We start from the raw sequence: 22,807 nt of genomic DNA, 5'->3' as shown, positions 1-22,807 counted from the left end.
CTTCCATGTGGGCTTTATTGCTTCTGAGCTAGATGGCCACTTGTTCACCTTCAAGCCTTTAAGACCCCAGACACTATCTCTTTCGATAGCCGGGCACCATCAGCTTTCTTCGCCACATTTGCTTATGCACCCGTTTGTCTTCGGCGATCATATCATGGAGGTGTGCAGACAATGATATGATTTTTTGTTCTTTGATGCCTGATAACTAACCGATCCCTTCCACACCTTGTGATCACACAGGCTGGTGTGCTTCTTCCATGTGGGCTTTGTTGCTTCTGAGCTAGATGCCATGACATTTTTCAGAGGAGATTTTTCCACTAATTTTTTTATTGACTATCAGTTTAACTCAGGTAATATGATATTTATATATAGATCAGAGCGAATTGCATTCGTTTGTTTTGAAGCAAAGTTGTGTCAAACACCTGAACTTTGCCCCCTGCCATATTGTATTGCATTTCTAAGGAACTAGGAGCTGTGGTGGTATTGTGGCTAGGCATTGGATTGCTAAGCATAAGGTTGGCAGTTCAAATTTACCAGCCACCCTGTGGGAGAAAGACAAGGCTGTCTGCTCCCATTAAGATGTACAGTTGTGGAAACCCTTTATGTTTTTCGGTGCAGGCCAATAGGTTCTGACTCATAGTGACCCAATGTACAATAGAACGAAATACTGCGTGGCCTGGCACCATCCGCATTTGTCCTTAGGTTTCAGTCAATTATTGCAGCCACGGTGCCAGTCCATCTCTTTGGGATTCTTCCTCTTTTTGGCTGGCCGTGTACTTGGCCAAGTACGATGTCCCCTTTCCAGTGACTGATCTCACCTGATACCATGTCCAAAGCACATGCAGCACAGTCTTGTCACCCTTGCTTGTACGGAGCATTCTGTCTAAACCTCTTCTTAAGACAGGACTAGTTTGTTCTGGCAATCCATGGCAGTTTCAGTGTTCGTTGCCAACTCCGTCATTCAAATACATCCATTCTTCGGTCATCCGTATTCACAGTCTAACTTGCACAAGCAGAAGAGGTGATAGACAGTACCATGGCTTTGGTCAGGTACACCTTAGTTCTATCCTCGCCCTTCAACATTGTGTTTATTTTCTTAAAGATCATTTTACTGGGGGCTCGTGTATTACTTTTCAACATTTTACAGAGGTCTCGTGCATGCGCAGTAAGTTTATCCAGTGCAATGCATAATTTTGCTTCTTGGCTGCAGAATCGCGGCAAGCTGGACGCAACATGACGGCAGTGGATTTGTGAAGTTTTATTGTGATTTTGGGTAACTGTTTTTACCGCCACCTGGGAGCCCTGGTGGTAGAGTGTTTACGCACTGGGTTCTTAACAACAGAAAGGCAAAGTTTGAAACCACCATGAGCTCTGTGGGAGCCGATGAGACTTTCTGTCCCTGTAGTGTTACAGCCCCGGAAACGCACAGATGGGCTGCTATGAGGCGGCCTCCACTCCGTGGTAGTGAGTGAGTTTGGTTTATGCATATGCTCAGAGATACTGCTTCTATTTTTCTGAATGTGTCAGTATTTTCATTTCTACTCTCCTTCCCTTTCCATTGATCAACTTCCCTGCCCTCCCCTACTCGAGTTCCCCTTTCTCATTTTTACTTTAGGTTGGATGTTGACTGTTGGGGCTCATCGAGAGGATTTCTTGTTTCTTTTTAAAATCCTTTCATTGGGGGCTCGTACAACTCTCATCATAATCCATCCATCCATTGTGTCAAGCACGTTTGTACATTTGTTGCCATCATCATTCTCAACACATTTGCTTTCTACTTGAGCCCTTGGTATCAGCTCCTCATTCCCCTCCCCGCCCTCCCCTACAAACCCTTGATAATTTATAAATTATTTTTTATGTCTTACACTGTCCAATGTCTCCCTTCACCCGCTTTTCTGTTGCCTGTCCCCCAGGGGAGAGGGGTTATATGTAGATCTTTGTGGTTGGTTCCCTCTTTCTACCCCACCTTCCCTCCACCCTCCTGGTATTGCTACTCTCATTACTGGTCCTGAGGGGTTTATCTGTCCTGGATCCCCTGTGTTTCCAGTTCCTATCTGTACCAGTGCACATGCTCTGCTCTAGCCGGGTTTGTAAGGTAGAATGGGGATCATGAGAGTGGCGTGAGGTCAGATTGGGCACAAAAACAACAAAAAACCAATGACAAAAAAAAAGCCTGTACGTAGTTCAAGGTCTGTTTGTTGACCGTTAGGAGGTCAAGTCTGATGGGGCTCACTGTGTCTCCAGTGTTGTTCCCGTAAGGCTATGGGTCAGTGAGGGATGTCCTGGTCCCAAAGTCTATTTGGTCATGTCTTGTAGTGGGATGGGGTGGTGCTGTGCATGTAGTTGGGATTGGTGCCGGCCCTTCATATAGACGATTTCTAAAAGGAACTCAATACTCACTGGTGATATTGTTTATCTAATGAGCCAATCTGTTCATTCGCTTACAGGCTGAGCTCAGCTTCAGTTCCAAGATGAATGGGTGTGTCTGGCGATGGCTGCACTTTTTATTTCTGTCAATGCCATTATAAGGGAAACACCCGTGTCTGAGAAGCCAAACCGTGTTATCAGTCAAAAGCATTAGCAAGGTTTGTTTGTTTGCATGCTTGACGGGAAACCTCAACCTTCTGCTTCCCGTCGTCGCTAGTCTTGAAGGGAGTGTTTGCTTGAACAGCGGGACATTTCTTTGTTTTTCTCTATCGGTTTCCACCAGGTGTTGGGGACACTCATCGCTCTGTTACATGCCACATGCAGGGCCAGATCCAGCTGTGAGTGTGTGGTATTTCAGTCAGAGGCTAAATACCTATCCCACCGAAACCCTACATTGTAAGCATTTTAGTCGTATTTGTAGATCAGTAGTTTAATATGAAAATTGTTGTGCTTCTTACCGAGCGCTTATTACATTGGTGTCTTTCAAAATCCGAGCCCTGACGGCATAGTGGGTTATGATTTGAGGTTGTTAAACCTCATGGCCAACAGTTGAGACCCACCAGCTGCTCCATGGGCGCAGGATGAGGCTGTCTGCTCCAGTAAAGAACTTCCCCACTCTGCCCTACATTGTCGCTGTCACTCAGAATCCACGCAATGGCAATGAGTTTGGTTTTCGGTTTTTCACAATCTCACTCATCCAAGAACGTCGTCCCCTGGTTTGCTTTTTAAAACCCAACAGCTTTACATAACTATTTAAGTCTGCCTTGAGCATTGTGCAGGTCGGTGTGATTGAGCTCTGCCGTGTGTGTTCTCAACCACACTATATAACGACATCAGGGTGCATAGGCGTTGGCCATATTGTCTTTTTCCCTTGAAGGACATTTGACCAGCAGATTGCTGTAAGGATCCTCAAAGTATAAAATCAAGCTCCGTTTCTGAAAATATGTAGTTTTCTTTTCAGAGTCTCAAAATAGCATTTGAATAAAAGGATTCCACACACATTGCAGTAGCCCTGTAACTTTGTAGGACCTCCTGTAAAGCAGTGGCGAGGCCATCATGTTGGAAGAGACAGCGATGTGCATGTTGTTTGGTCCAGAGGTGCTATAAAACAAGGGGGTAAAAAGCTATATGGAAAACTAAAATAACGAGCCAGCCAGGGTGCAGAGTAGCAATGATGTAACACACAACTCTCCTCTAGTTCCTAAATGCTTCCTCCCCCCACTATCATGATCCCAAATCTACCTTACAAATCTGGCTAGACCAGAGGATGTACACTGGTACAGATAGGAACTGGAATCACAGGGAATCCAGGGCAGATGATCCCTTCAGGACCAGTGCTGAGAGTGGCAATACCGGAAGGGTGGGGTAGAAAGGGGGAACCGATTACAAGGATCTACATATAACTTCCTCCCTGGGGGACAGACAACAGAAATGTGGGTGAAGGGGGACTTCGGACAGTGTGAGGTATGACCAAATCATAATTTATAAATATCAAGGGTTCATGAGGGAGCAGGGAGCGGGGAGAGAGGGGAAAATGAGGAGCTGATGTGAGGAGCAGAGCTCAAGTAGAAAGCAAATATTTTGAGAATGATCATGGCAACAAATGACAAATGTGCTTGATACAGTGGATGTATGTATGGATTGTGATAAGAACTGTATGAGCCCCTAATAAAGTGATAAAAAATTTAAAATAATAAAATAAAATGCTCTAAGAACAGTGTGCGTGTGCTGCTGTTAGTAGGTGCCGCCGAGTTGGTTCCGACCGACAGCGACCCTTTGTGCAACAGAACCAGACACTGCCCGCTCCCGAGCCTTCCTCTTTCACGCCTCTCAAGGCTACCACGCAGGATGGCCTTTGCCAGGGACCCGTCTCTTCCTGTACAGAGTACCTGGGACAAGTCTTGCCATCCTTGTCTCAAGAGGGCTTTCTGGCGGTACTAGTGAGACAGATTTGCTTTCCTTGGAACTATCGATTAGAAACCCCCAAATGTGAAACCGCTAAAAGACTGCCCAGGGAAATGATTAGTAAATTGGAGAAGTATTTTCTACCTGTGGTAGCCAGTAGTCCAATGTGACGGAGTCCTGGTGGCGCACACAGTTAAGCACTTGGTTGCTAACCTACGGGGGCAGTTTGAACCTGCCCAGCAGTTCTGTGGGAAATTAACCCGATGTGGTTCTGAGAGAGGACTGCATTGGTAATTCTACTGGGCCGTTCTCTGTCACACTGGGGGCACTGTGGGTAGAAATGGACTCACCAGCCCCGCCGGCAGTGAATCATATGTGGCTGTTTACATTTAAATGCAAACCAACTGGAATTTGAGTTAAACATCAGCTCCTCTTTTGAACTAGCCCCGAGTCAAATGCTCAAGAGCCACATGGGGCTAGTAGTGGCTACTTGTGCTGGACACCGCAGCTGGATGACATTATCGTCGGGGCAGCGTGTTCTGTAAGACCAGTCCTTCGTAAACTTTAAGGCCCATATTAATTAGCTGGAGTCCTTGTTATATTTTGATCAGTTGGTGCCGGGTGGGTCCTGCGGTGTTCTGCATATTTAAATAAGCTTCCGGAGTCCCACAGGACCCCTAGTGGTGTCATGTGTGGCGGTTGGGCAGCTGCCTGCAAGGTCAGCGGTTTGACACCTCCAGCTGCTGCATGGGAGAGAGGTGGGGCTTTCTGCTCCTATAAGGAGCTACAGCCTGGGAACCCCCCCGGGGCTGTTCCACCTTGCTCTGGACGGTTGCTTTGAGGTAGAATCGCCTCCATGGCCCCGAGTCTGGTTTTCCAGATTATCTTGGGGGTGCCATGGCACATGGCTGCTACCTGAAAAGTTGGAGGTTGGACCTTGGAAGAAAGGCCTGGCAGTCTGCATTCCTCCCCCAGCAGCCACTGAAAACTGCGGAGTTCACTGGACCCATGGCAAACGTGGTCGCAATGCCTGGAATTGACTCGACAGCAAGTGGAATGAACAAGATTCTGGTGATGCTCATGCAGAACCCCGAGAGAGAGGTTCTCTAAATCCCTGCCTTTGCTTCCCAGTTCGAATGGCGCAGGCATGCCTTGGCGTTCAGGGCGCCCTCGGCGTGCTGGCTCTATGTGGCGCTGGGTTATATCTATGGCAGGATCATCAGGTCTCTGAGGGGTGAGCCATGGTGTGCTGGCGCCACAGGCTCAGCAGGACCCGTGTGCTGGGTGTGTCTCCTTTGGGGCCAACCCTGCTGTTAGCATTTAGCTGAGCGGCTCTAGTAATCAGTTTGCTCACCTGCCTTTGGACCGAGTGGTTTATAATTTTCTTTATCTTGCAACCTCTCGTGGTGTGGTGGTTTGTGTGCGCGCTCGTTTGTTTGTTTTCTCCTCCGTGATGGACCGCTTTTGCCTAGTCAGATGGAAAATGATAGGGTGCGCGGGACCGTCTGCGCCACCAAATCACACCCTGCTTTTCGGCTTATTAATGCCTTCTTTGTAATTACAAATAAGAACAGTCTAGTTAAATGCCCCTGTGTGGCTGAGTGTTGCAGAACTCTGAACACAGTGGGCCTCAACATAATTAGCTCTTGATGTCTTTGCTTCATAGTGGATTTGGCAGCCAGGTAAACCGAGGCTGGAGCGAAAGCTCCAGGTTCAGAGGTACGTTCTTGAATACCTCCCAGCCTCTGTTTTCTGAGTGCTGAACTCATACCAAGGAGCTTCCAAAAGGTCATGGATAAATGGGATGAGGAGATAATGGAATTTCCCCCTGATCCTGAGCCCCCTGCCTCCTGGGGAGCTTAAGGTAAGATGATTAGGCAGCAGCCCTTGTCACACAGTGTCTGGCATGTTGTAACTTCCCATCACGGGCAATTGATTTCAGACCCCCTTGTGTTAGACACATCTTCATAAAGGTGCAGAGCCGGGGAGCACTTGCATGTGTATGAGTAGCTCATTGAACCCAAACCCCCAAACTAAACCCACGGCCGTTGAGTTAGTTCTGAACCTAGCGACCTCAAAGGACAGAGTTGAATGGCTCCTTAGGGTTTCTGAGACTGTAAATCTTTACAGGAGCTGGAGAGGAGACGAGCCAGTCAGGGTGCAGGTAGCACCGATGAAACATACAGTTTGCCTCTAGTTCTTTAATGCTTCCTCCCCACCACTCTCGTGATCCCAATTCTACCTTACAAATCCAGCTAGACCAGAGGTTGTACACGGGTACAGATGAGAGCTGGAAACACAGGGAATCCGGGACAGATAAACCCCTCAGGACCAATAATGAGAGTAGCCATGCCAGGAGGGTAAAGGGAAGGGGGGGAGAGAAAGAGGGAACTGATCACAATGATCTACATATAGCCCCCTCCCAGGGGGACGGACAAAAGAAAAGTGAGTGAAGGGAGACATTGGACAGTGTAAGACATGAAAAAAACAATAATAATTTATCAATTATCAAGGGTTCATGAGGGAGGGGGGGAGAAGGAAAAATGTGATACCAAGGGCTCCAGTAGAAAGCAAATGTTTTGAGAATGATGATGGCAACAAATGTGCTTGACACCATGAATGGATGTATAGTTTGTGTTGAGTTGTACGAGCCCCCAATAAGATGATTTTTAAAAATTTGAATACAAAGCTTTGAAAAAATATCTTTACAGGAGCAGACCACCTCGTGTATGTCCCTTGGAGCGGCTGGTGGGGTTGAACTTCCAACCCTGTGGTTAATGGCCCCATGTGTGGGAGGCTTTCAGAGCTCCTTGGTTACTGAAAGAGTCAGGAGTAAAGCCAGGTCAGACTCTGTTCTTTTCTCACCGTGATACTGCTAAAGAATTGAGCCCCAGGACTCCTCAGCCCTGTGAAAGGGGTGTTGGCATCCTTGCCCTGTACCAGGTGGCAGTGGGCGGGACTGAGTGGGCGCCCATGGTCACATGGCTAGTGGAGGGGCAGATTCTTGGCCGTAAGTCCAACTTGCTGGAGTCGTGGGCTCTCTGCTCTTTGCATTTCTGTTGCCTTACTTACGCAACTGCAGTGTGTCCCCGGGTGAACTGTCATCCTTTATCAATTCTTTATTATTTATTTAAATGCATGATGAAAATTAACCTGAAGCAATACGGGGTGGGGGTGGAGGTGGAGGTAGGGTGCTTGAGCAATAGGTCTTGGACCTAGGTCTATTAATTGTGCTACTGCCCCTCCAGCTTCTGTCCTGTGTGTAACATTTCCCTCTGCACGGGTCTCCCCCGGGCAGCGTGCCTTGTGAAGTGGCGTGCTCATTCTCATTGCCCCTGTCACCCATGCCACCACCGGGCTCTCTTTGGGGCTTGGTGGGTTGTGAAGGAGGGCAAGGAGCTGGTATATTCTAACCATCTCTGAAAGGAAAAATGCATGTGTGGAGTAAACTACAAGACATTTTTGTTTGCATGCCCAAAATTCTAAGAGGAATAATTTTAGGTTACTGGCGACTCTTCGACTGCTACCAGGAACGGTTGGCTTAATTTGAAGAAACCACAGGTGGATGAGATAAAGCAGTGCCTGGCTACTGGACAGAAGTTTCAAATGTGGGTCCAGGGAGTGGCATTTTGACTAAATTCTCCACAAGACCCCAAAGTCACTCTTCCGAGCTAGCGGCAGGTAGGCTGTGGTTTGCCGTAGCCCTAACGCAGGCTGGCTGTTTATTTACACCCGTCTTCTTTCTAAGGAGGGACCTTGGTGGTGTAGTGATTTATGCATTGGGCTGCTAAGCACAGGGTGAGCAGTTTGAAACCACTAGCTGCTCCTTGGGAGAAAGATGAGGCTTTCTACTCCTGTAAGAGTTACAGTCTCGGAAACCCACAGGGCAGTTGTACCCTGTCTTGTAGGGGTGCTGTGAGTGACAATTGAATCTACAGAAGTGAGTTTGGTCTTTGTAAGGACTCAAGGTGGCTTCCAAAAATGACCGAGTGGACACAGATGAGAATAACGTGGAAATTCCCAAAGCCGTCAGCCATGGGCCTGCTTCCTTGGCTCATGCTCTCCTGAGATGTCAGCTTTCCTGACCCCCCACACTGTGTGGATTAAAGACTTCCAAATTCAAGCCCGAACTCAGTGCCGCTGAGTAGATTCTGACTCCTAGCCACCCTATAGGACAGAGGAGAACTGCTCCTCTGGGCTTCTGAGACTTTACGTCTTGATTGGGTGCAGATGACCCGGTGACAGTGGACCGGCTCCTGAGGATTCTGAGGCTGTACATGTTTACTGGAGCAGACTGCCTCTCTTTCTCCCACGGAGTGGCTGGCTGGGACTGAACTCCCAACCTTCCAGTTAGCAACCCCCATGCCTAACCCAGGCCACCACCAGGGCTCCTTAACTTGACAGCAGCAAGATTAGGTAAGCAGCTCTGGGAGCAAAGTGTGTAAGTCAATGAGGGAAGACAATCTACCAACAAGGGACGAGAGTGATGTTTTTTTTTTACAGATAACAAACTTGAATTGGTGTATATTTTAGGTTCATCATCAACAGTGCAATCAATAGATTATATGTAAAAAGAGAAAATCCTGTGAATCACACCATAACATTGTATAATCCGAAACTGCTCATGCCTATGGTGCGGGACCCTGCAGGGGGGCCACCATGCTTGAGAACTTACTAGACTAACCGCCACCACAGTTTGGCCCTGGTGCTCTGTGTCAAACCAAACTCACTGCCATCGAGTCAAAGCCACTCATAGTGGTCCTGTAGAACAGGGGGGACTGTCCCTGTGGGGTTGTTTTTTTTAAACTTAGGTGGAATTTTTTTTTAAGACTTTAAACTCTTTCCAGGAGTGGAAAGCCTCATTTTTCTCCCGAGGAGCAGCTGGTGGTTTTAAACTGCTGACCCTGCATGCTGCCCTTGGTCCTCTGGAGTTTTATCAAGAAGGATACAAATTATCGAAGGCTCCACAGCTAGGTGACAGAGTAGGGATCTTCTGCCTGTACGACGCCCCCCTTGTCATCGTGCCAGGCTGCTGCCTCTCCAGTCTCCTTGCTGTGGTCCAAGGTTCGTGCACACGTTACCCTCCACCAGTCATCAACCACCAGTGAGCACACTTCCTTTGCACCCTGCTTGGTCTTGTTCCTGGGTCCAGCATACCTCGTGGCATCCATAGGTCACAGGGGTCGGTGCAAAAGGCAGGTGACCCTCCAGATGGATCGATGCAGTGGTGGCCACCACGGGCTCAGACGTCGTCATTGTGAGGTGGCATCACTGCCAGTGGGAATGGACTGGAACGCATGGACGGCAACATGGTAACAAGAACCCTGAGGGGACCCCCCAAAGTCCATGCTTCAGAACCGCACCCTGAGGGGACCCCCCAAAGCCCATGCTTCAGAACCGCACCCTGAGGGGACCCCCCAAAGCCCATGCTTCAGAATCGCACCCTGAACCCTCAAGGCGCGGGCAGTCTGTGCCGCCTTTTCAATTGCTCTTTAGTTGACCAGCCTGCGAGTGTGCCTTCTCACACCTCCCCTCTGAGGACAGGGAGAAACAGATGGCTCCTTGTTACTCTTATCTGCCACGTTTTACAGAAAGGGTAGCACGAAGAAGCTCAGCGTGCACTCAGATGGCTCCCGGCTGGCTTATCTGCACCTCCTGCACAGAGAGACACCCAGTTATCAAGGATGGGCAACTTTGTTTTCTTCACATCTCTTTATAGCGTTAAGAGTCCAGTTTACCCGAATCACCACCAGACAATTTCTAGAGGACTTAGTCCGTGTGTGTGTGAGCGTCTAGAGAAACACATGCTTTTTGAGATAGCCCTGGCTACAACATTGCTCTGACACATCCCAGGTAGCATCCTTGCTACCTAGGTGCTGGCGCATTGCACACCACTCCAAGACATAGTGACACTGGAGCTCCTCCGTGGTGAGGGGCCGGCCGGCCAGCCGGGGGAGGGAATTCTTGGAGTGGCACCAGCCCTGGCTCCTTGCCTTTTTATGCACAAGTAGGGCTTTTCAAAGTGCTTGGCGCCTGTCCCCGCCGCTGTATGGATGTGTCACAGTGCGAGATGACAACAGGATTTGCTGGGAATGTGGGCCACTATTGTATCCGCCTTACGTAACCACGTGGGCCGCTGAAATGGGTGAGAAGCCTGGGAGGTGGACAGGGACCTGGCCGATGAATCCCGAGGGGCCATGAAGACCTCGAAAGCGCTCCACAGGCTGTGGACCCGGGCGCTCAGAAAGCTGGGCATTTTGAAACACCGTGTGAGTTCCCTTACAAACGCCCAGTCTGCTTTCCTTTCCCAAACCTTTCTTCGCGGGAAGGGGCGGGCGAGGGCAGAGATAGTTCTCACAGCGACTCCTTTCTCCTCCTCGGACTTTCTTTGGGCTGCGGGCAGCTCTCAGCAATGGGCAGCTCTCAGCAATGCCGATTGTCGACCGTGGTGTGGGCTTTTTTTTTAATTTAACAAATACCGTTCTGATTCTTAGCAGACTTATATGAAACAGATCAGCTCCCTCCTATGGGATTTGTGAGTCCAAGCCGGGAATGCTGTTCATGTCCCAGGGAATCTGCAAACTCAAGTTTATTCAGTTTTTGCTTCCCGGACTCAGGTTTTAAATACTGTCTCCCAGAGATTGCTGGTGTGTTTGGGGGTGTGGGGTGGGGTTGTTGGGAGCAATGTCGAACTCTTTGCTTTCCTCTTCAGAAATCTGTGCTCGTGTTCTGCTATCCGGGCTCGTAAATGCCAAGAGAAAGTTTTCACGGCTCTTCCTTTGCGGCAGGTCTGTAATGCTGTGAATGTCGACTTGGATAGCTTGGGGTTCTCATGGAGCAGGTGCCTGTGGTCAGTGTTTAATTAAAAGCTCTAGGCTTCGGTATAACCTGGCCCCCATCCCTGGGGGAAACAGAAGCTTGTGGACAAAGGTGCCTGAAAGTTGCTGCGGGGGGAGAGTTAGGGCACCGGCCACTTAGGGTGTCTCCCGTCAGGTTGATTTTATAACAAGCTTCCAGATTATTCGTCGTGTTCCCCCTTTTCATTGTGGATGTTTTGTTGTGGCTGATGTTCCAGCTCCTGAGATTCTTTATGCAAACTGGGAGAGGCTCAGGCTCTCCGATGGAAAGAAACATTGTGAAAGGGAGAGGTGGTGCGTGTGTGTGTGTGCGCGCGTGTGTGCTTAACACAGTCGATGGAATCACTATTGCTCGGTCCCTTGTCTCTTCTCTTGCAGCACAAATACCTTACTGCGAACACAAAGCGTCTTAATTGAGGGCAGAAAGCTGGCTCCCTTTGACTTCCTATGTCACCTAGGAATGGCTTGTTGCCATTAGCACTCCTTACCTGAACCAGGAAAGTGATTAAGAAGTGATTAAAGGCATGTTGTTAGGCACCGGAGCAGGGTGGATGGAATGGTGAACCTTAGGCTTCCTCCAATGGAACCTGCATCTCCACTTCCTGCTTTCTGTGTGTGTACCTGCCAACTCCTGGTCTGACCACCTGCCTGGCCCACCTGTCCAGTCGAGACGCCCGCATTCGTCTCCTCTTTCCTGCTGCACAAATCTGCATTTCATTCAACACTATTGGGTATTAGACCCTTAATCAAGAACCCCTTATTCACTTCTTCATCTATCACTAACCGCCCTCTTTAAAAAATTGTTTCCCACTGCCATCCAATTGATGCTGATTCATAGCAACTCTTTATCGTTTCTAAGAACTGTAACCCTGCAAAGGGAATAAAAAGCCCCTTTGTGTTGGTTTGTTTTAGGTTGGCAGACAGTTTTTGCCTAAAGTGCCCAGTTCCCACTTCCTCTTCCCCACCCACACACAGCGTCTCCTATGTTGACATCCTGCATTCCTGGGCGATGTATGTTACAACTGATGAACCAAAGTGATCCACAAATCTTAGCCACCGATAATAATTTGCCTAAGGGGTCACTCCTGCAATTACAGGTTTGGACAAATGCATGTGCATCCTCTGTATGACCAGTTACTCTGCCCCAAACATGCCCTGTGCTTCACCTGTTCATCTCTCCCCGCCCTCTCTGGTTCACATGGCAACCACCAGCCCCTTCCCCCAGCTCTGGAGTGTTGTTTTTTCCAGAATGTCATCCACTGAGACCTTCATTTGGATGTTAGGAACATACACATGGTAGCTTTGTTTTCTGTTTTGGTTTCAATGGGTGTTTCCACTTTGCTTGTACATGTAACTCTCTTCCCTATCTTTTCCAGGCTAGATAGCTCCTTTCTTTTTACCCCTCAGCAGTGTTCCATTATGTAGATTTATCACAATTTGTTAAATATCTAGTCTCTTATTGAAGGCTGTTTGGGTTGCTTCTGATTTTTCATACTTAGGAATAAACTGGAGCTCCCTAATTTTTTAGAACTATGAAATGTTGGGCACATACCAAGGAATTGCATATCTTAATTATGAAGCATAATAATAAACAAACACCCAGGACCCCATTAAGCGCCCTGGTAGACCTTCACCACGATCCAGCACAAAACACTCTGGGTCCTTCCTGGCTCTTACTCTCTGCTTCCTCCCTAGGCCACAACCACCCTAAATTTATGTTTCTTACTTCCTTATTTGTGTGTGTAGATTTGTCCTATATGAAGGCATTCCAAAAGATTTATGGAAAATGGAAAGAAGAGATAGTGGGATATTTCCATGAACTCTTTAATGTCCGCGCACACATGCCTTTGAAGAAGTGACTCGTTTTGCTTGCTTTTGAACCATGAAAATGTGCAATATCATGCCAACTCTTTTAGGATGTTCATTACTCAGCATTACATTTGAGTTGTCTTTGTAGTTTGTGTCTTTTCGTCATAGTGTGACAGTGCATTGTAGTCACCTGTCACCACGCGGCTCGTCCACTCTGCTTGTGACAGCTGCTGGGCTTGTGTCCAGAACATGGGGCCGTTGAGTACATCGTTGCTCCGACTACTCTGAGACGTGTCTCCTCATCCACACACCACATGTATTTCTCAAGGCCCTGCACTCAGGAGAGAAACTACTACGTTGTGGGATATGTATGTCTGATCACAGCGTTTTTGCCTAGAGTCCTGATCCTAAAGCTTCCCAAATGTGAAGCATTTATTTGGGTTGGCAATCAGATAGACAGAGTTTGAATATTAATAGCGAGTCTCTGATCTGCCAATATTGAGGCTCTCGGCTGGCCGCGGGCCGGGTGGGGCGAGAGCCCAGTGGCCTAGTTTGCAAGACCTGGCCTGAGCGCTGAGCTAAGCTAATGCATGTGGCCAGCCTGTCCCCAGAGAGGTGTCCAGGGTGATGTCAGAGTAAAAGTGTGATTGCCCAGGCACTGTGTGTTTCTGAAAAGAAAGCACATGAATGAGGCACATGCTCAGTTCTTTGCTCTTTTTTTGGCGCATCTGTGGTTGGTAAAGTCCATAAGTGCTCTGTTTTGTTTACTCCCGGAACCGATGTACCCCGAACCATACGCTGGATGCATAGTGTGCTCAATAAATATTCCTCGAGTGAGCAAATTAATGATTGAATGGTTTCGTCGGAGACAACAGGCCCAAACAGGTCACACGGCGTCATCGGTGAAACACACATAATTAAGACGAGTGCCTCATGCTCAAAGGATCTAGTGACTTCTACTCTAATTTTCTCACATCTAAGATTAAGTTTTTTTTGTTTTTTTTGCCCCCCACCCGCCCCCACCCGCCTAAGATTAAGTTTATTGACATTTTGGACAATTGTGTTTATATGTTTACATTGACAATTAAATATGTACTTTGTGTTTAATGGAGCACAGACTTTTCGTATAATTTTTAAAGTGATTGACGTCACAAACCTTTAATCCTTACCATCTGATCAGCTTCATAGAGAGTTGGTGAAGTTTACAGGTGCAAACTAACTGCAAGGTCTGCTTGAATTAAAAATGGGGGTAGGATCCCTGGTGGCAAAGTGATTATGCGGTGGACTGCTAACCACAAGGCCAGCAGTTCAAAACTACCAGCTCCTTTGTGGGGGAAAGATGGGGCTTTATGTTCTGAGAAAGTTACAGCCTCAGAGACCTTCAGGGGCAGTTCTCCTCTGTCCTGTAAGGAGTCCCAGGACACAGAATTTGAGTTGGAATCAACTTGGTGGCAGGAAGTTTGGTTTGGAGTATGGGGAATTTCCCAAAAATTTGGAAGCCCCTTTATACACCGGGCTTGGCTTTAGGCCTGGTTCTTCTGGTGGTGCAGTGGGTTGCAAGTTGGTCAGCAGTTTGAAACCACCTGGTGCTCTGTAAGAGAAAGATGAGGCTCCCTTAAATAATTAAGGTCTCTGAGACTGACCGAATCAGTTCTAAACACTGCCCTATAGGGTCACTATCAGTTATAATTAACATGAAGGCAGCGAGGTTGCGGTACCCCCACCCCCCTTCTTTTTAAAGTACTATGCAATGAACTAGGAGGCAGAACATAAATACCGGACATGTTATCAAGGCAACAGACTGAGAGATCCCATGAAACCATGGCCCCGAACTTCACACCAAGGAACCAGTAGCGAAGCAGGTTTTTAAACAGGAGTCTTTAAATCTCTTTTAAAATTCCGATCTCTTGGAGCAAAATGGGATTTGCCATCTCCATCTGTGAATCAGCTTTCCCCCCCTCTGGTCCGAGCTTGCAGCCACCGTGGACAGATATTACTGTTGGCTCGTATTTTTTGCCTTTTCCAGCCTCCCACTGAAATGCCGGCTCTGCTCTGGGGTGGCGCTTTCTGAGCAGGTCTAGCCTTTAAGGATTTCCAGTCAGAGGTGGCCTGCATTTAAAGAATGCCTATTATTTTTTAGTGATACCCACTATTTTTAGAGTTTCTCTGGACACATAGCGTGACCAGAAACGGACGCCTTAATAGTTGATTTGTGCACACAGGCTCGTCTTTGCCATCCAGTTGTAATGATGGAGCAGGATCGAAGGGAGCCCAAGGACTGTCGACTTAGTGAGCGCTGTGTGATATGGCCAAGGGGCCCTGTGGATAGAAAAATGCAGAAAGTTTGCTTAGAATGATCACCTTTAAGATGAAGGTGGGGAGAAACTGAAGAAGAAAAAATAGGCATTGAAAATTATCCAGTTTTTTATTTTAACCGAAGGGCTTTACAAGGGAGATGTTTTTAGAGTGGTGATCATAAGAGTTCCCCGCTTACTATTTAATTCTTTTCAGGTGATGTCTCCTAGTGTGTATTTCACGACTTTCCTAGTATCGTTGATCCGCCATTGCGTTAAAGGGGGCAGTGCCTAACAAGTCCTCGGGTCTTTTTGGCAAAATGAATGGACTTTACACGAAGACCTGTTTGACATGACAGGGTTATTTCTGATCTTGGGGTGCTTGTGGTTTTCAACACGCCTTCTCTGGTTGTTTTCACACAGGCCCACGGCATGGACGAGCTGATCTGGGAACAGTACACGGTGACCCTCCAAAAGGTGAGTGCTGGGTTGCGCACAGAGCTCTCTGGTGCAGTGTGTCATGTGTTGGGCTGCTAACCAGAAGGGAAACAGTTAGGAACCTCGGGAGAAAGATGGGGCTCTTACTCCCGTAAAGAGCTATAGTCTCAGAACCTCACAGGGGCAGTTCTCCCCTGTCCTATAGGATCGCTGTGGGTGGACATTGCCCAGAAGGCAGGGAGCTAGGGTTTGGGTGCTGCACATGTGCTATAGACTGCCTTTGGGTTCTTGATTTGCCCACGCGGTCTCTCCCCTTGAAGTGGGTATTGGGAATAAGGTTGAGAGGCGTTTGAAAGCTCTCCCTGGTCTAATGAAGATGCGCATGCTGTTATGTTTTCGGTTGAGGGCTGAATAACGTAGAAAGTTTTGTGGTTGTTTTGAGTGCCATCGAATAGAGTGCTATCTCCATTGATAAAATCAGGTGGTATGTACCCAGGACATGGAGTTAGGCACAAGCATAAAGGTAAGTCAAAAAGTATTGCTGCCATAGACCTGGTGCTGTGGTGCTAACCACGAGGTTGGTGGTGGGTTCAAACCCACCAGTTTCTCTGAGGGAGAACTAGGGGCTGTCTGTTCCCACAAAGAGGCTCCTAGTGGCATAGTGGTTGTGTACGACTAGTAACTGCAAGGCCAGCAGTTCGAAACTACCATCTTTCTCTGCAGGAGATGAGGCTTTCTACTCCCGCAGGGTTATAGTCTCGGAAACCTCCAGGGGGAGCTTTACTCTGTCCTGTTGGGCCACTATGAGTTGGAATCAACTCTGGCAGTGAGCTTGGGGGGGTGTGTGGTGTGTGGTGTGTGTGTGTGTGTGTGTGTGTGTGTGTGTTTCCCATAACATGTACATCACAAAATGGGAGACCTATAACTACTGGAAGGACTCTATTAAAATGAACTACTGTGTGTAAGAAACTATCAAAATGTCTCCTTTTGAATCTCAAAAAATAGTCACCATCACTTTCTGAGTTGACCTCTGTGTTCATCTGGGTACTTTAAAGAAATAAATCCACAGAAACTCATGTATAAGAGAGAGTTTTATATAAAGGTTAAATGTGCATCAAAAAAACAGCCCAACCCAGTGCTGCCCAAGTCCAAATATTAATCCATTAACCCATATGTCCGACACCAATCCACGAAGTCCTCCACCATCTCCCAAAACAGACACAATGATGCCTGCTGCAGGAGGGAAGCCGAGTCAGTGAATGTGTAAACATCTCAGTACTGGCAGGGTCTCCACATGGGTGCTCCAGCACCCAGGGCTGTATCTGGGGTAGGTCCAAGTGGCTTCTCCTCAGGGATGTCTTGCAGGAAGTGAGCCTTGCCGGCTGAAGCAGGGAACTGCTAAGGCAGCAGCACCCTGGTCCGACCATCACAAAGTAAGAGACCCGAGAACTCGAAAGGCGAGGCTCACCGAGCCATTTATCCCGCCACCCTTCAATTAACCCCACCTGTGTTTATCGGCCAGGTGGGCACAATGAACTAACTCCCTCGACCTCTCTGGCTTGAATTGAACTGACCCAGCACATCACGTGGAGGCGCTCATTCGATTGGACCTTTTGTTTGCCAGCACCCCAGTGAGACTGGTGGGAGACAGACAGGACTGTCTTCTCCTATAAAGAGTTACAGTCTCGGAATCCCACAGGGACAGTGCTAGCCTGTCCTATACGGTCCCTGTGAGTCGGCATCGATGGCACAGAGTAAGGAGACCGAGACACGTGCTTAGTAAAGGCTGCTGTGTGCCGGCAGGGGAATGCTGACCCACCGCGGCCATCTGTGATGTTGCAGGACGGCCCACGGCTTTCCTAAGCAGTCATCTCCACAGGCGCAGGTGGCCAGGACGTTTCTCTCACGGAACTGAGCTGCTGGGTGGGTTTGAACTGATGCCCTTCTAGGTAGCAGCTTCCTATGCACCCATGGGGCACCTTTGTGTTATTCTCTCCCCTTTCATTTTGACAGTCAAGTTTAAAGTCAGCTCAGGAGGAGCTAGCCCATCTGCAATAAGCGAGAGTAGCCCCCAGAGTCCTAAGTGATTTGTGTGTGACTCGGATTCATCAGACGGAGTCCCCGGGCGGTGAAAGCAGCTACCGCCCTCTCTCACTGGTAATCTGAAAGCAAGGTTGATGGTGGCAAAACAGGTGATGTGGAAGTTCGAGGCCACCTAGAGGCAACTACTTCTGAAAACTGTACCGTGGAAAAGCCAGCAGAGCACAGACAGGCCTATAGATCATCTGACATGTGTGGAACCTCCAGGAGTGGGCCAGCTCCACGGCAACCGGCTTGATTGGTTTTTGACCAAGAGCTCTTCTCTGTGGTACGAAAGGCTTCCTCCAGGAGGCTGTTTGGTGGCACAGCTGTCCTTTTCTGTGCCGGCAGTGATCTTATTCTGGCTTTACACCCCTTCAGCCTGTTGTCTTTGAGAAAGACAGTCTGCTGTCACTTCTGGAAGGATGATAAGACTGTCAGCTCCCCAGAGGGAGAGGTTTTCCTTGCTGCTCACAAACATGAGCTTTGAAGCCAGTCTTTACCGAGCAGTTTGATCTTCAGTAAATGCTTATGGGGTGAATCCAGATCGAAAAAACAACAACAAGCACATTGATAGGTTAGTGCCCAGGGGTCTGGCCTTTTGGATCAATAATCACACGTCTTACCTTTCAATCTTGGCTGTTTTTATAAGGCGTGTTGGTGGCTCAGTAGGTTGGGAGTTGGGGCTGCTTACCACCAAGTTGGCTGTTCAAACCCACCCGCTGCTCTGAGGGAGGATTCTGGGGCGGCCGGAGCAGTTCTGGTCGATCCTCTACGGTCCCCGTGAGTTGGCAGCGACCTGTTAGCACTGACGGTTGCACGGCCTTTCCGGCTCTTCCCTGAAAGATTTCCACCAGCATTTTGTGAATCCGTTTGTCCCTGAATTCACAAAGGCAGTGACAGACTTTGCAGCCCTGGTGTAGAAGATGGGCGTTTCCATAGATAACTTGCTTCACTGCTAACCAAGAGGCTGATGGAGAGCAATTTCCAAAATTCAGCCACTGAAAATGGAGTTTCCCTGATTCCAAGCGGGCACTATCGTAGCCAGTGGTGGTAGAGAGAGGATAGAGATGTCTTTGCATATTTAACCAGGTACCAGGTGGTAAACCAGATCCATTGTTACCACGCCAATGCCAACTCATAGCATCCCTATGTTGGGTTTCTGGGATTGTAAATCTTTGTGGGAGCTCACAGCCTCATCTCTCTCGGAGCTGCTGATGGGCTTGAACCACTAACCTCGCCATGATCAGCTCAAGGCTGAACTCACTGTACCATTGGGGATGTCAAATTCAAAGCCATATGAGTAATGGACAACAGCCCCAACGTCTCTTCTAAAAACCAGGTGCTCAGAATTTAAACTCTAATGCAACTCCCTCCTCCGATCTTGAATTTTGTTATTTACAAGGAAGTCTAACTTCTGTTGAGTTTGTAAGTGTTTGTAATCAGTCAGCATAATGCACTCCACATGGGGACCTTTCCTATTTTACTCATTCACTGAGCCGACTTCTACCCACTCAAATCCTATTGGGGTTTATCTTGCCGCCCATACCTATATATTTGGTATGAAACCCGTGAGTCTAATGAAAACAATAAATGACTGAAATGAATTAGGACAATGTATCATTTGAGCCCACTGTCACACATTCCTAGGCCCCCCAAGACTCTCATCAATGTACCTCTCATCTCATACGCACACACAAAATAAATCAACTGCTTTAATATCTCAAAACTAATCAATGCTCAGATTTTATTTGCCTTTCTTTTTTTTTTATTTGCCTTTCAAAATGCATTTACTTTTTGCTTCTCAGCGTCCTTAGGTTGAGACAAGCTGAAGGGGTTATGTTACAAGAGGGGAGGAAAAAAACCTCTCTCTATAAATGAACACGCTAGCTAATTGACCTTGGAGTTCAAGCTGTACCTTGGGCAGAGCATTAGTTGTGACAGAATTGTCCCAGCTCAGGCCATCAGGATACACTCAGGTGCTTTCTGTCTTCAAACACATCCCTGTTTGCACAGAATATGTTACTTTCCGTTCCCAATCAGTGGGTCAGCTGGCCAAGTCTACTCCATTTAGATAAGGAATCCCCTTTACACGACAGTCAGCCCACAGGGGTGGCACTCTTAATTTGTTTCTCGAGGGTTCCGGTGGGCTCTCTGCTCCTGAGCTGTCTGATTTGTCACGTTGGCTCTATCGAATGCTTGTAAGAAAAATCTTTAAAGCCTCTTATGGAAGATTGCATCATTTATTTCTCTTTCTTCCTAATCCCAATGAACAGGATTCCAAAAGAGGATTTGGAATTGCCGTGTCTGGAGGCAGAGACAACCCCCACTTTGAAAATGGGGAGACATCCATCGTCATCTCTGATGTGCTCCCCGGCGGGCCGGCCGATGGGCTGCTCCAGTGAGTGTCTCCCTGCCCCTTGTCCCCGATGTCACAGCACCACCTGCACTGGTTCGTGCGAAGGACCCAGAACTGAAAACAGGAAGAAAAGAACGTTTTGTTTTGTTTTAAAACATAAATTACTTTATTGGGGGCTCTTACAGCTCTTATAACAATCCATCTATCCATTGTACCAAGCACATTTGTACATATGTTGCCATCATTCTTTTCAAAATACTTTCTTTCTACTTGAGCCCTTGGTGTCAGCTCCTCTTTCCCCTCCCCTCTCCTCCTTCCCCTCCCTTCCCACCCTCTTGACCCCTTGATAAATTATGAATTATTTTCATATCTTACACCATCTGCTGTCTCCCTTCACCCACGTTTCCGGGTGGGGGGTGTTATATGTCAGTCATTGCGATCGGTTCCTCCTTTATCTCCCTTCTCCCCGCACCTTCCCCTGACCCTCATGGTGTTGCTCCTCCCATTCTTGTTCCCAAGCGAGAGAATGTTGGTGTGACGTGTCTTTGTGCGGGAGGTCAGACCACCATGCTTGGTGTTTTAGCCATCCCCACTCCTGAGAACATCCCCACCATAACCTTTGTCGGTGGCATGGGGATGACAGTTATTCCCATGGAGAATGGTTCCAAACACGACTAGTTTAGGAATCTTCTGAATATGGAATGCAAAGTTGGAAATTGGCATGCGTCCCCGTTTTCAAATGACTTCCAGATATTGCTTATGTTTGCTTTCAGTTCTAGTCTTTAAGAATGCAATAAAGAGCCTTTAAATTTTTTTAAATATAATTTTAGAGGAGCCTATTTCAAGATGATCTTATTGTGAGGGATCTGGAAACTAAGAGGATGCAGTTTTTCCAACTGCCATCCTTCAGGTCTGAAGAGAGAATGCCATTTTAAAAGATGCATGCTGGAGGGGCAGTCCCTTCAGGATAGAGCCCCGGGGCAGACTCTGACACCAACTAGAGTAGTGGTCCTCCACCTTCCTAATGCCTCGACCCTTTCACACAGCTCCTCATGTGGTTGTGACCCCCCCAACCATACAATTAGTTTCATTGCTACTTCATCACTGTCATTTTGCTACTGTTAGGAATTGTCATGTAAATATCTGATAGGCAGAATGTGTTTTCATTGTTACAAATTGAACATAATTAAAGCATAGTGATTAATCAGAAAAACTATGTAATTCTATATTGTGAAAGATTTATTTCTAATGACAAATCAATGAAATGTTGTCTTGAAGCATGGTGTAGCATGGATAACAGTCTTCAGACTGCGTGTTCGATGTGGGTATACCTGCATGTGGGCGGACCCACTTGGAGACAGAGGAGCGGTATCTCGGTTCCTAAGACCATTGGAAATATGTGTTTCCTGACGGTCTTAGGCAACCCCTGTGAAAGGGTTGTTGGACCCCTCAAAAGGGTTGCGACCCACAGGTTGAGAACTGCTCAACTAGACACTGCCCTAGGTAGGTCATTCAAGAGCGTAGCTTCTGTGAGCGTTTAAAACAACCTCTGGGTCGTGACCCCTTTGGGGGTTGGATAACCCTTTCACAGGGGTCTCCCAATTCATAACAGTAGCAAAATGACAGTTATGAAGTAGCCACGAAAATAATTTTATGATTGGGGGGGTCACCACAACACAAGGAATTGTATGAAAAAGGGTAGCGGCATTAAGATCTCTATGATCTTTTCCAAGTGAGTTGTCTTTCACACACAGCAGTGTAGAATTTATAAATAATTGTCTTATGAACTTTTAACACCATAGTGAAACGTTCCCTAGCTCACACATTTTGGAGGTAGACTCTTGATCTCGTCCCCTCCAAACCTCCTCATGTGGACATAAACTACTGTGGGGGATCTCTATAGGCTTTCTGCAGGCTGGGTACTGAGGACTTGATGCAGAAGTTCCTTGTTGTGCCCAGACCTCAGCACCGGCAGGTGCCTCCAGGAGCGTGAGCCCGAGGTTTGTGGAGGGGAGCCACCTCCTTCCGCCCAGTGTTCTCCGGGTGGACCCTGAGGCCCCTCCTCTCGTAGGCATTTCCGAGGAGTTTGTTATTTCTGTTTGTTCAAGAACGATGATGTTACAGGATTGTGTTCCGTGACCCGTTTGTATGTCTGCCTTGCAGGGAGAATGACAGGGTGGTCATGGTCAACAACACCCCCATGGAGGACGTGATGCACTCCTTCGCTGTTCAGCAGCTGAGAAAGAGTGGGAAGATCGCCACCATTGTAAGCTCCGGGTTTGCGTCCAGTCTAGAAAATGACCTCTCGTTTTCCAGCATTTGACCAAATCTCACAGTCGAGGGACCATTTCTTGAATCCTCAGTCCTTTGCAGGTTGATGTCACAGAAGATGTAAAGAGTCAGCCAGTTATTTGTCTGATAACTCTCCGTCGGAGTCCTGCTAGCACATAAGTGAAGAGCTTGACTGCTGACCAGCAGGTCATGGGTTCGAACCTACCAGCATCTCTTGGGGAGAGCGCTGGGTCATCTGCTCCCATAAAGATTACAGCCTCGGAAGCCTTGCCCTGAGTTGGAAGCAAGACAATGGCAACGTATTTGGTTCGGTTCTCTGGACTTTCTAATACCACTAATTCTCCATT

At 47.8% G+C, this 22,807-nt stretch overlaps 1 protein-coding gene across 6 annotated transcripts in view; it reads left to right on the top strand.

Moving 5' to 3' along the window:
* The window catches only part of TJP2 (tight junction protein 2), a 172,068-nt gene that overhangs the window by 100,136 nt on the left and 49,125 nt on the right, over positions 1-22,807 (top strand). For all 6 annotated transcript variants that reach the window (XM_075560565.1, XM_075560564.1, XM_075560562.1 and 3 more), the window contains 3 exons: positions 15,716-15,769; positions 20,086-20,210; positions 22,332-22,434. In XM_075560565.1, coding sequence (XP_075416680.1) covers positions 15,725-15,769; positions 20,086-20,210; positions 22,332-22,434 — 273 coding nt within the window. In that variant the 5' untranslated portion in view covers positions 15,716-15,724. The remainder of the gene's footprint in view (positions 1-15,715; positions 15,770-20,085; positions 20,211-22,331; positions 22,435-22,807) is intronic.

The sequence above is a fragment of the Tenrec ecaudatus genome, chromosome 10 (genome assembly GCF_050624435.1).
Source record: "Tenrec ecaudatus isolate mTenEca1 chromosome 10, mTenEca1.hap1, whole genome shotgun sequence".
NCBI lineage: Eukaryota > Metazoa > Chordata > Mammalia > Afrosoricida > Tenrecidae > Tenrec > Tenrec ecaudatus.
The sequence above is the reverse complement of the archived record's forward strand: the minus strand, read 5'-3'. Positions and strand labels throughout refer to the sequence as shown.